The 13,589-nt window shown below is 38.9% G+C and overlaps 1 protein-coding gene across 1 annotated transcript in view; it reads right to left on the bottom strand.

Moving 5' to 3' along the window:
- Positions 1 to 10,373, bottom strand: part of SYNE1 (spectrin repeat containing nuclear envelope protein 1) — a 313,009-nt gene extending 302,636 nt beyond the window's left edge. Inside the window, exon 1 of the mRNA XM_063293716.1 lies at positions 10,150 to 10,373. Within this exon, the coding sequence (XP_063149786.1) occupies positions 10,150 to 10,252 (103 nt within the window). The 5' untranslated portion in view covers positions 10,253 to 10,373. The remainder of the gene's footprint in view (positions 1 to 10,149) is intronic.
- Between the last annotated feature and the right edge of the window lie 3,216 nt (positions 10,374 to 13,589).

Here is a 13,589-nt window from a genome sequence, read left to right as displayed (position 1 = left end):
CAAAAGAGGGACTCTGGGCGGCTTACAATAAAATCAAGCTACAACAATAAACGTTAATAAAAATCAAACACATTACAAATATAAAATATAATAAATAAATAAATATAAATGATTATGTTAATAATCCTGGTCATGCCACACTCTCTGTATATGCATTGGTCATCAACTAGTAAGACGGATTTTTCTGGCACCCAATCTGCATAGCCCTCCATTGTAGATGAAATCTTGTTACAGTTCATTCCATGATGAAAGAAAACAAGTTTATTCACTTTGGCATTCATGATTTACACTGTATATCATGGCATCTAATGATGGAATTCTAGTCTAAAACATGTAGAAGGCACCAGATTATGTAATTAGCCTTGCCTAATGCGATATCAAAATAGTTCATTCTAAAAATATTTTCCTCCAAGTTGCATGTTTTTTTTAAACTGATATGTATAATTGTATTTTAAAAGAAGATTCATGGGGAAAAAAACAACAATGGCTATCTCTGGGTGTGTGTGTATGAATGAAGCTACTATAGTAATTTGCCAATTTCCCTTGAAACCTCATTAAGGTTTCCCAGGCCTGCTGATATAAACCAAGCCAAAGTATACAAATAATTCAAATACTCATTAATATTGTGAGCAAACAAAACAAAATGAAGACCTTGATAGAAAAAAGGGGTATACAAAAAGCAGGAAAGGGTGTTGGCTGTAAGATGCCAGCTGCAAACATTACAATTAGCCTTCCATGTTCACTATTTTAATAGTTGTGACACCCATTCTTTTTTGTAACAAAGAAAAAAACCCAGGGTTTTGCTCTCTAAAATGCGGAAGATGTTTGTGTACTTGCAGGATTCTCTGAGGAAAGATAGTATTTATAAGCAAAGCTTAATTTTACTGAAAATGTATTTGCCTTGTTCTGCTTGTCTGCAAACCCAACCAGCAGGGGATAGAGAATCTTTATTCTTTTTATAAGTTTTAGTAGTATGCTTTGAAGTACCACTTAAAAGTTTTATATTCATATAAGCTTATTTTTGCTGAGGTGTTGAATAAAATAACGATATCTTTCAAGGAAGATGATGCATTTATGAAATGTAAACTAATTGTCACTCAGTTTCCATTCTAGTTTATTCTTTTTAATAATGAAAAAAGTCTGAATAAAGCTGAATAGCATACTTAGTTTAAAATAATGAAACACCACTGATGACTCATTTTTGCAGATAACACATTCTTAGGAGGATCTAATATCTTAAATATAAATGGACTGACCATAAAACATTTTATATCAAACTGAAATTACAAAACAACAGACTCTTAATAAGAGGGGTTCAGTGCTAGACCAATGCTAGAATTTGGATTTGTACAGACATGATCAAGAATTATAGTATTTAGAATAGTTACTCACACATTTATTACTTCTGCAGGATTTTATGCTATTACATGAGATGTTACAATTTCCTCCTATGCTTTCCCCATTTTTATCCAGATGAATTAAGAAAGATATTAAGAGCAATAAAAATAAAGATAGCAATGCTGATCAAAAAATGAGAATAGAAAATCAGCCCTTTGTTTGGACATAAATTGATAAAAAGTATCAATTTTATTCTATGGTTAAACCCTTCAACTGTCATTCTATACTTTGAGTCAATGTAAAATAAGAATTATCTTTGAGCTCCAGATCTTTAATTATCTTTGAGCTCCAGATCATTTGTATTCAATTGGTGATTTCCTGCCTTTAATCCAATGTAATCAAGAAATCATTTTTGGAGCATTCCTCTTTTTCCATTACAAAGGGTCCCTCAACTCTCTGGATCTGATTTAGAACGAACTATAGAAAACTGCTTCTTTCCTCATTTTGCTGATGAAATTAATCTTTTTTTTTTTTTTGGATCGAAAGATTCAATTGGCTGTGCGACCTCAATTGGATACAACTTTGTATTCTTTAATATATGCTGAATTCTGTGTGGATTTTCTGACTAATCATTAATTTATAAACATTAACATATAACTGGTTATTTATTTATGGTTTTTAAACTTCCCACATTTAATATTAAACTGTATTGTTCATTGTGACATAATTAAAGAGACAAAATTATAAAAAAGGGAGTCAAACTATAACGAAGCTATGTCTCTCAGATCACATGTAATCCTCTTAGTGTATTGCACCAGCTTTATGTTCTAGCAATAAAGATGAAGGACAGTATACACTGAGGATTATATACAATTAATAGGAATAGTTCAGAATGTGGAGGATTGTACCTAATTTAATTTTGAATCTGCTTAGTTATAAAACATTTCAAACTATTAAGGTATTTAACAACTAGGACACATACCCAATTTTAAACTATGCAAAGCAGCTGACTAAAGTGTCTTGCAAATTTCACACTCAAACTATTTAATAATATTGTAACAGCTGCTTTAGTCATTTGTTTGCCACATTTCTTTAATTTTTACTTTTATTTACAACCAACCACACATCTAGATAGCATTACGGTTTCTCATACGCAATGATATTTAATGTAAACATGACTAGGAATCAAGAACATAAAGGTCTGCTGTGTTCAGATTAAACACAGTTGGTAGATGTTAATAATCTCTCAGGAGATTATCTATCTCACTACTTCATAGGTAAAATGTTAAGACTGTTTCCTGCTACAAATTACGCTCATTTCTAGTCACTATGTTCTAGGTCTAGACTCCCCAAAGTTGATTTACATGAAGAAAAGAAGGAATTAGCATCTTTAAACAACTTTAATAACACACATTGTTCTGCAATATAGATTTCCATGCTAGGTTTGTACATCATGAAAAAAAACATGATTTTTAAAGATGCATAGTAATTTGGTTTACACATAAACCATGATTTACAAATAATAATGGTTCATGCATCATGCTAAGCCACCACCACCACCACCCCCAATAACTTACTAGAACATTATATGAACCAGAACATTGCATTTGTGTTTCATCAATTTGATACTTAGCACTGGCGGTTCTCTACAATTCTTCTGTCTACCATATCATATTCTTATTTAAACTGAGCCAATCTACTTTTTGTCCTTTTTCTTTCTGACATACCTGTATTCACTTATAAAAAGATAAATTTACAGTTGCTAACTATGTTTATCTTCTTCCATATAGAGAAAATATAGATCCTGGTTTTCCCTTAATAGTGTGTTGCCTGTGGTACTTTGTTGTTGTTTATTTTAGTCGCTTCCGACTCTTCGTGACTTCATGGACCAGCCCACGCCAGAGCTTCCTGTTGGTCGTCAACACCCCCAACTCCCTCAGGGACGAGTCCGTCACCTCTAGAATATCATCCATCCACCTTGCCCTTGGTCGGCCCCCCTTCCTTTTGCCCTCCACTCTCCCTAGCATCAGCGTCTTCTCCAGGGTGTCCTGTCTTCTCATTATGTGGCCAAAGTATTTCATTTTGCCTTGAATATCATTCCCTCAAGTGAGCAGTCTGGCTTTATTTCCTGGAGGATGGACTGGTTTGATCTTCTGGCAGTCCAAGGCACTCTCAGAATTTTCCTCCAACACCACAGTTCCAAAGCATCGATCTTCCTTCTCTCAGCCTTCCTTATGGTCCAGCTCTCGCAGCCATATGTTACTACGGGGAACACCATTGCTTTAACTATGCGGACCTTTGTTGTCAGTGTGATGTCTCTGCTCTTAACTATTTCATCGAGATTTGTCATTGCTCTTCTCCCAAGGATTAAGCGTCTTCTGATTTCTTGACTGCAGTCAGCATCTGCAGTAATCTTTGCACCTAGGAATACAAAGTCTTTTACTGCTTCTACATTTTCTCCCTCTATTTGCCAGTTATCAATCAAGCTGGTTGCCATAATCTTGGTTTTTTTGAGGTTTAGCTGCAAGCCAGCTTCTGCACTTTCTTCTTTCACCTTCATCATAAGGCTCCTCAGTTCCTCTTCGCTTTCAGCCATCAAAGTGATATCATCTGCATATCTGAGATTGTTAATGTTTCTTCCAGCGATTTTAACTCCAGCCTTGGATTCCTCAAGCCCAGCATGTCGCATGATGTGTTCTGCGTACAAGTTGAACAGGTAGGGTGAGAGGGTACAGCCCTGCCGTACTCCTTTCCCAATCTTAAACCAGTCCGTTGTTCCGTGGTCTATTCTTACTATTGCTACTTGGTCATTATACAGATTCTTCAGGAGGCAGACAAGATGACTTGGTATCCCCATACCACTAAGAACTTGCCACAATTTGTTATGGTCCACACAGTCAAAGGCTTTAGAATAGTCAATAAAACAGAAATAGATGTTTTTCTGAAACTCCCTGGCTTTTTCCATTATCCAGAGGATATTGGCAATTTGGTCCCTAGTTCCTCTGCCTTTTCTAAACCCAGCTTGTACATCTGGGAATTCTCACTCCATGAATTGCTGAAGTCTACCTTGAAGGATCTTGAGCATTACCTTACTGGCATGTGAAATGAGTGCCACTGTTTGATAGTTTGAACATTCTTTAGTGTTTCCCTTTTTTGGTATGGGGATATAAGTGGATTTTTTCCAGTCTGATGGCCATTCTTGTGTTTTCCAAATTTGCTGGCATATAGCATGCATTACCTTGACAGCACCATCTTGCAAGATTTTGAACAGTTCAGCTGGGATGCCGTCATCTCCTGCTGCCTTGTTATTAGCAATGCATCTTAAGGCCCATTCAACCTCACTCTTCAGGATGTCTGGCTCTAGCTCACTGACCACACCGTCAAAGCTATCCCCGATACTGTTATCCTTCCTATACAGGTCTTCCGTATATTCTTGCCACCTTTTCTTGATCTCTTCTTCTTCTGTTAGGTCCTTGCCATCTTGGGAAGAGAGTGTTTGTTATGCACACTGATCATACCCATTTTGGCCTGGAATTTACCTCCGATGTTTCTAATTTTCTGGAAGAGGTCGCTTGTCCTTCCTATTCTATTGTCTTCTTCCACTTCCACACATTGCTTGTTTAAAAATAATTCCTTATCTCTTCTGGCTAACCTCTGGAATTTTGCATTTAATTGGGCATATCTCCCCCTATCACTGTTGCCTTTTGCTTTCCTTCTTTCTTGGGCTACTTCTAGTGTCTCAGCAGACAGCCATTTTGCCTTCTTGGTTTTCTCTTTCTTTGGGATGTATTTTGTTGCCGCCTCCTGAACAATGTTGTGGACTTCTGTCCAGAGTTCTTCCGGGACCCTATCTACTTAGTCCAGTCCCTTAAATCTATTCTTCACCTCCACTGCATATTCCTTAGGAATATTAGTGAGCTCATATCTAGCTGATCTGTGGGTCTTCCCTAATCTCTTGAGTCTGATCCTAAATTGTGCAAGAAGAAGTTCATGATCTGAACTACAGTCAGCTCCAGGTCTTGTTTTTACCGACTGTATAGATGTCCGCCACCTTTGGCTATAAAGGATGTAGTCAATCTGATTTCGGTGTTGTCCATCTGGGGAAGTCCATGTATAAAGCTGTCTCTTAGGTTGTTGGAAGAGAGTGTTTGTTATGCAGAGTGAGTTGTCTTGGCAAAATTCTATCAGCCTATGTCCTGCTTCATTTTGTTCTCCCAGGCCATGCTTACCTGTAATTCCAGGTGTCATCTGACTGCCCACCTTAGCATTCCAGTCTCCCGTGATGAAAATAACATCTCTTTTAGGCGTGTTGTCCAGTAGGTGCTGCAGATCCTCATAGAACTGCTCTACTTCAGCTTCTTCAGCATCTGTGGTTGGGGTGTATATTTGGATCACTGTGATGTTAGATGGCTTGCCCTGAATTTGAGTTGAGATCATTCTATCATTTTTTGGATTGTATCCAAGCACTGCTGTAGCCACTTGACTATTAATTATGAAGGCTACTCCATTTCTTCTGTGGTCCTCTTGTCCACAGTAGTAGATCTGGTGGTCATTTGATGTGAAGTGGCCCATTCCAGTCCATTGCAGTTCACTGAGGCCCAAAATGTCTATCTTTAATCTTGACATCTCACCAATAACCACATCCAATTTGCCCTGGCTCATAGATCTTACATTCCAGGTTCCAATGATGTGTTGATCCTTAGAACATCGGATTCGCCATTCACCACCAGCACCATCTGCTGCTAGCCGTCCTTTCGGCTTTGAGCTAGCTGCGTCATTATGTCTGGGGCTAGTTGAACTCCTCCTCTGTTCCTCCCCAGTAGCATTTTGACCATCTTCCGACCTGGGGGTCTCATCTTCTGATGGTATACCGACATATCTCTGGTTGTACTGATCCATTTAGTTTTCACGGCAAGAATACTGGGGTGGGTTGCCATTACCTTCCCCAGGGATCGCATTTAGTCTGACCTCTCTGTCATGACCTTCCCGTCTTGGGTGGCCCTTCACGGTTTAGCTCATGGCATCATTGAGGTGCTCAAGCTCCAGCACCACGACAAGGTAATGATCCTTTGCTGAAGCTGTGGTACTTTAACTTGTTATATTTTCTTAGCTGCTGTCCTATACATTCTTACATTAGAGCTTACCTTTGAGTAGATATCTATAGGATTATGCTGTAAGTGAACACATAGTAAAGGTAAAGGTTTCCCTTGACATTAAGTCCAGTCGTGTCCGACTCTAGGGGGCGGTGCTTATCTCCGCTTCAAAGCCAAGAGCCGGCGTTTGTCCGTAGACCCTTCTGTGGTCATGTGGCTGGCATGACTACACGGAACGCCGTTACCTGCCCGCCGAAGCAGTACCTATTAATCTACTCATATTTGCATGTTTTCGAACTGCTAGGTTTGGCAGGAGCTGGGACTAGCAACGGGAGCTCACCCCGTCACGCAGATTTGAACTGCCGACTTTCTGACCTTCCGATCGGCAAGCTCAGCAGCTCAGCGGTTTAACCCGCAGCGCCACTGCGTCCCTAAGTGAACACATACCATCTGTAAAAATAGGATTTTGAAATCTAAAGTTCATCCTAGAATTCCATAGCTTTGTGTTTAATGCTACTAAAGCTTGCATAAATAATGACAGTATAATCAGTTAAATCAATGTAAGTAAAGCTATGATTAATGTAAGAAATAAACTCTATGCAGCTGGTCACCTTTAGTAAAAAGATAGAACAATTACATGAATTAAAACCTATGTACCAATTAAGATTTTGTAATCAATTTTAAATATGCTAACTCATAAATACATTGAATGTGACTTGTTAGTAGAAGACTGTTACATGTTACATCCTTCACTTTTTTTTTTATTTCAGTATTTGACAATTAGGTATGGCTTTTATACACCTAGAGAAAGACTTAATGCATCTAGAAAGTGAATATATGAATCACTACCCTGTACAGCATTAGACTATAAAGTTATAAAAGCACTATAATATATCCAGTAAAGCTTGAGGTGCTATTTTTCAAAACCATATGCACCATTAATGAGAAAAGACCATGTTGCCATTGTCCCAAATTTTAATTACCCTAGGGACTCAAATTACTTTAAAATTAGGATCCTAATTAGGATGAGTACTAAAAATATTGATGTGACTTAACTTTAAAGAAATTGCAAGCCTTTGGAACAGTAAGGTATCAAAGGTATCTGTGCAGTAAAATTACTATTAGGCAGATTCTGGACATGAGAGGAAGATGAGAATGCTCATTGTGACTCATGCTTTAGTTAGCTCCTGTGTGGACTACTGCAATGTGGTCTACATGGAGATGCTGTTGAAGAGCACTCAGAAGCTGCAGCTGGTACAGAATGTAGTGGCATGGGCAGTGATTTAGTGTTCCTTGTTACATTCATGTAACAATGCACCGGCTCTCAGCAGGCCTCTGGGTGCAATTCAAGTTGCTGGTCATCACCTACAGTATAAAGTCCTCTGGGGCCAGGTTATTTGTAGGACCACCTTTCTCCTACTGTTTCTACCCACCCCACCAGATGTAGTAGAGAGGGCGTGCTCTGGGGTCCCTCTATTAAACAATATCATCTTGCTGGACCCGAGTCCTGCCTTCTCAATGGCAGCACCTACCCTGTGGAACAGCATCCCCTCAGAGATTCAGATGGCCCCAACCCTGTTAGCTTTTTGCAAGGTATTGAAGACTTGACTGTTTCCCAGGCATTTGAATTAGGAGGTAGATGGGCTCTTCTACTATTGATGATGAGTGAGGTTAACAGTTTATCCTTGGACACTGGAGGGATATGTCTGGGTGGTTTGTTTGTTTTAATCTTGCTCAGTCACTTGTGTGAGATGGGCAGCTATATAAATGATATAAAAAATAAATAAAATATTCTCCCATATGAAGGCCGATAGTGTATGGCCAGATTCATACAGAATATCAGTCTTCATATGGGAGAATATTTATTTTTATATATATGTCTGTCTGTATGTATATATGTGTGTGTGTGTATATGTATATGTGTGTGTGTGTGTGTGTGTATATAATTTATATAGCTGCCCATCTCACACAAGTGACTCTGAGCAGCTTACAAGTTTAAAACAAACAAACCACCCAAACATACCCCTCCATCATTGGAAGTCCTCCTCCTGATGTTCCTTTCTGACTTTGAAAGTATGATGGAAACCAAAGTGGAAAGGTGTTACTCCTTTTCTCCAACTAAAGCTATCAGATCTGGACTGCAAAACTCCTGACAATTATTACATGGCGGCAAAACAATACAGAAACTGCTCAATCTTTGCTACCCTCTATCGGTTGTCTGAATTTATGTCATCCAAGTCTGGTACCCCTATCTCTGACAATGAAAGCTCATCCAATAACATGGAGGCTTTTCAATTTCAATATTAACCCACTTTTGCTTAAGAGAAGGAAATAACTTTGGTTATCTTCATCAATCATCTGCCCTGGGAAGCAGAGAGTGATCAGATCTAGTGCCAGCACCTTATTAGTGCTCTCATATAGTACATATTTAAAAATAAACAAGAAAACATAAAATATGTGTTTCAATTTGTATTATGCAAAATTATACCACTGAGTGTATAAAACAAGCATGAACAGTAAATGGAGGGGTTTTTTTTATTTTTGTTCTAGAGCCCTGCTAGGAATAGCAGAATCATGAAAATGGATTCAACTGCTTTACAAACCACAGTATACAATCAGTAGTTATCTTTGACCTAATAGGGTAGGTCGTTCATACCTAACATAGCACTTTCAGATTTATAATTCCTTTTCCAGTTTCCACATCATTTATGTTTGATATCTCCAGAAGATGAATTGCTAATTCACAAAGCCAGAAACGGTCTGCACTACAGATTGTCTGTTCATCCATAATTCAGGACTATAGACTGAAACAGGATTGTACTTAAGCACATCAGAGGTGAAACCTTTTAAAACTCCTGCTTGACTCGCAGCAGAAGCCAGCTATCACAAACTGAACCCTTTTTGTTGAGAAATGAGAAAATGAGCAAAAAGGTTAAGAATACACTAGAAAGTGCCTGTATGTCTCTCCTCTGTCTTTTCTCTTAAACGGTATTGAATTACTTAACCGTTTCAATACTGTCCAATATAAGTAATTTGAATTAAAAATTAGAATCTTCCAAATAGTTAAAGAAACCAATTGTAAGTATATATTACAAACAATTCTCCTCCACTTCATCCATATGGCCAACAATAGTCCAATAGATAATGACAAGAATTTAGAAATGTAAATAGGCAGGACTAAATGGGCAGACTGGCAAACTTCTTGGTACTCCTTCAAAACTAAATTCTCTCTGTGTCTGTTCTTATTGCTCCTTGTCTATCATATCACTTTTTTTGTCATACCAGAGTATATGGCTATGGATGCTAGAGTGTTCTGGGAGGAGAGCAGAAAGAGAGAACCAGGTGCCTCTTTTGAAGTAATTTCAGGAAGGGGGATGTAGCATATTGGAGGAGGGACTAATCAGATTCTAAAAACTCTGGCTAGATGCTTAAAAACCACGTGTTTAGGGACTCTACACAAAACAGATTCCTATGTTTCATTGGAAACTCAAATAAAGCAAAGCTCAGGGCCACAACTAGGGAAGGGCAAGCGGGGTACATGCCCCAGGCGCCGCACTGGGGAGGCACCAAAATGAGCGCGGGGGGGGGGCGCCAAAATGGGCTTGGAATCTATGTTTGCCCCGGGTGACACAGACCCTAGTTGCGGCCCTGGCAAAGCTTATATTTTCTGATTTAATCACTTACTTACTTAAATAACTTTTCTGATTTAATCACTTACCTTGGAGCCTCTGCATGACTCCAGCAATATCCCGAGATGTTCTTCCTGCTAGTCTTGAGGATGCCATTGTGCCGTGTGGCAATGTTGTTGTTTTCTTCTGCATAGTTATCTACCTGAAGCACAAGGTTTCAATCACTTCTCTTTATAAAGCATTACTAGTTGCAGAAAGGCATGCCACAGTAAGTCATGGCAGCTTTAAGCTGTAAACATATAGCTCTCTGGCGTGCCACTGCTTTAGGATAGTTCTCATTCAGCAGCTTGCAGTTCAGGCCTGAAAAGATAGACAAATACACAAGGATATTTTAAAGAACACCTGTACATTGGTATAAAAATACCTCACCATACTTTTACTAGATCAGGCATGTAGAAATCTGGTTGCTTGGCTAGCCCTTGTGACTAATGACTTAATTCTATGAAATGCATTGGTAAAATAGCTCAATAAATGATGCACTACAGCAAATCTCAGATCTACAAATTGTTGTGAGCTGATATTTTGGGCTGACCTTAGACTTCACATTAATGCGGCACAGTAGGTCAGAATGTCAAGTTTAACAGCATTATTGCACAAATATTTAAGTGGTTAGAAAATGAATATAATAGAACACTCTATTTTATGGATAGCCCAATTATTTTGAGATTGCAACACAGGCTACTATAATAACAATACCAGCACACTTTTTGTGTACTAACACAACTAAACACATATTTAAGTTGATTTTGTTTCCCCAAAATGGTTGATACTTTACATTTTCATGGAAGCTTTGTTATGCTCTGAAATTCTAGATTGCTTACTTGGAAAACTTTCTATTTTCCCATTCTAGCTGAGAAGGAGCAGAGTTACTGAACAAATACCTCATAAAAATCAATACACAGTGATGTTAGAAGAAAACAGGTTATCCTTTGAAAAGACTCATATGTGACGAAAAAGAGGTATCCAAGATAAAACAAGATGGGTCCCACAGATCAAATCTTCCTGAGGCTCTCATAAATTGGCTACCAAGCATTCTTTGTGAAGCCTTCAGGCAGACTTTGTGCAAACCTTAAACTGCAAAAAGCAAAAAGGATCTTTCCCTGAATATTTTTAAACTTGTGATCTCACGTCATTATCCAACCCACTACAGTCAATGGTAAACAAAATTAGTAGTAAACTAAAAAGGGCCATCTTTAGCCATATCTGACTTAGAAAAACAAATATGAGAAGAGTAAGTAAATAATAGGATATAGGGAAAGCAAGCAGCAAAGACTGTTTCAGGAAGCAAAGGAGTAAGCGAAGCAGAAAGGAAGACTGAAATGGTAATCCAAAACTTTTGAAAATAGTAACAACCGTATACTGTACTACAGTAACAAAAATATTTTCTCTATTTCCCAGTGTAATCTACAGCCCTGAAATTTTTCTGGGGTCTCCTATCCAAGTATTAATGTGTTTCAGCCCCACTTAACTTTTCCAAGAGCAGCTGGATGCTGCCTCCTACAAACATAATTTAATGCTGGAGTGTCCTCTAATAACATAGCTATATTCATTTTGTATGGTATCCCAAGCTTATTATTTCTTCACTGATTTTTATTATTACTTACCTTAGCAAAATGAAACTGAATACATGTTATTTTTTGTTTTGATATAGAACTGTTTACAGTCCTTGGGTTACGATGACAATTGGGAATCGGATTGCCATTGCTAAGTGATGTGGTTGAAAAGCACGATGTCACATGACCACATTGCTTAGTGACGGCAATCCCAGCAGTCCCAGTTGCTGTTGTAACCCTAAGACGTGCAGGTTGTTAAGTGGGAAGCAGCAGGAGTCCCATGTAAGGAGCACGGGGGTGCCGCAGGGGGATGGAGGAGGCTGGGGGAGGGCTTGGGAGGCCTGGCACAGGCCAAGGCTGAATTAAGGGATGCCAGGAGAGAGCTTGGGAACCCTGGCGCATGCCATGCATGAATTGAGAGAGGCCAGGAAGGGCTTGGGAGGTCCGGCGCAGGCTGCATGAGAATCAAGGGAGGCCTGGGAGGGCTGGCGGAGGCTGCACATAGGCCAGGGGGCATGCTGCAGGCAGGAGCGACTTACTGGAGTGACATACAAATTTCCCTGCCAGTGTAATAGAACGTGAGAATGACCTTGGAAAATGAGGGGAAGAGATGCTGCCTAGGGACCAATCAGATAAAAGGGGGAGGAGCCCACAACTGAGTAACAGAAAGAAACTCAGAAAAGACCACCCTAAGGATCAGATGGTAAATAGGGATGGTAGGAGATTTGTACTTTCAGACTTGCAAGATTCTGTTAATGTAGCCTAACAATAAAGTAGAAGTAGCTCATCTGGTCATGTTTCCTGTCTGGTTTATCAGGAAAGGCTGACAACGATCTTGCAAGTCTGAAAGTACAAATCTCCCGCCTTCCCTATTTATCGCTTGAGTGTTCAGGGCGGGTCTTTCCTAACTTTCTTCTTTAGACTGTTACCCTCTCACTCATTTCCTTTTATCTGATCATTCCATCACCAGCATCTTTTCCCTCTGTTCCAAGGTCACTCTCACATTCCATCACATCAACGGGTGGAAAATCTCCAACAGAGATGATTCCATTCCAGAGAATTCTTCAGTCAGCCTGAGGTCTTTAATTTCAACCCCTTTGTTATTGTCTAGCCTTCAATTTCAAGAGAAATCAGGTCCACAACCTCTTTCACATGATAACATTTTCTATTTTGCAAACTAAACGTATCTCTTTTGCAAGTCTTTTCTTTTGCAAGGTAAACATACTCTTTTATGATTTTTCATAGGGCTTGGACCTAGTCCAATTATTATCACGGTATCCTCTGAACCAGCTTCAGATTTTCTATGTCCCCTTTAAAGTGTAATGCCCAGAAGAGGACATAGTACTCAAAGTAACACCTAACCCCATTAGAATATAATGAAACTGTATGAGATAGTTAGCCACCTAGAGTCTTGGGTATACTAATAAAGCAACCAAGGAAACAATAAATAATTACTTCCCATTATCTGGACTCAATGCTTCTGATGCACCGCATTGCAGTGCATTACCCTTTCACTATACAGTACTATTTGCTCGTGTTCAGATGATGATCAGCTAAGACCCCTAGTTCCTCTTTACAAGGACTCTTGCCAAGCCAGGTTTCCCCAGTCCTGTTCTTATGTATTTGACTTTTCCTGCTGCCTGAGTTTACATCTGATATAATTAAGTATCATCCTGTTGGATATGGCCCAAGTTAAAGTCTGTAGGGGTCATTTTGAATCATGATTTTGTCCTCTAAACTGTTAGAGTATGGCATCATCTGCAAATTTCATAAATATTTCCTCTTCTAAGTCATTTATAAAGTTGCTGTACAACACAGGTTGGTGAAGAACCATTTACAAGCACCTTTTGGGTATGCTTCAACCTACATTTATCATTCCTATCCCCAAAGATATCATGAGATACTTTATCAAACAC

This window comes from Candoia aspera, chromosome 1 (genome assembly GCF_035149785.1).
Source record: "Candoia aspera isolate rCanAsp1 chromosome 1, rCanAsp1.hap2, whole genome shotgun sequence".
In the NCBI taxonomy this organism is placed as follows: Eukaryota; Metazoa; Chordata; class Lepidosauria; order Squamata; family Boidae; genus Candoia; species Candoia aspera.
This window is presented reverse-complemented; position numbering and strand designations above follow the sequence as displayed.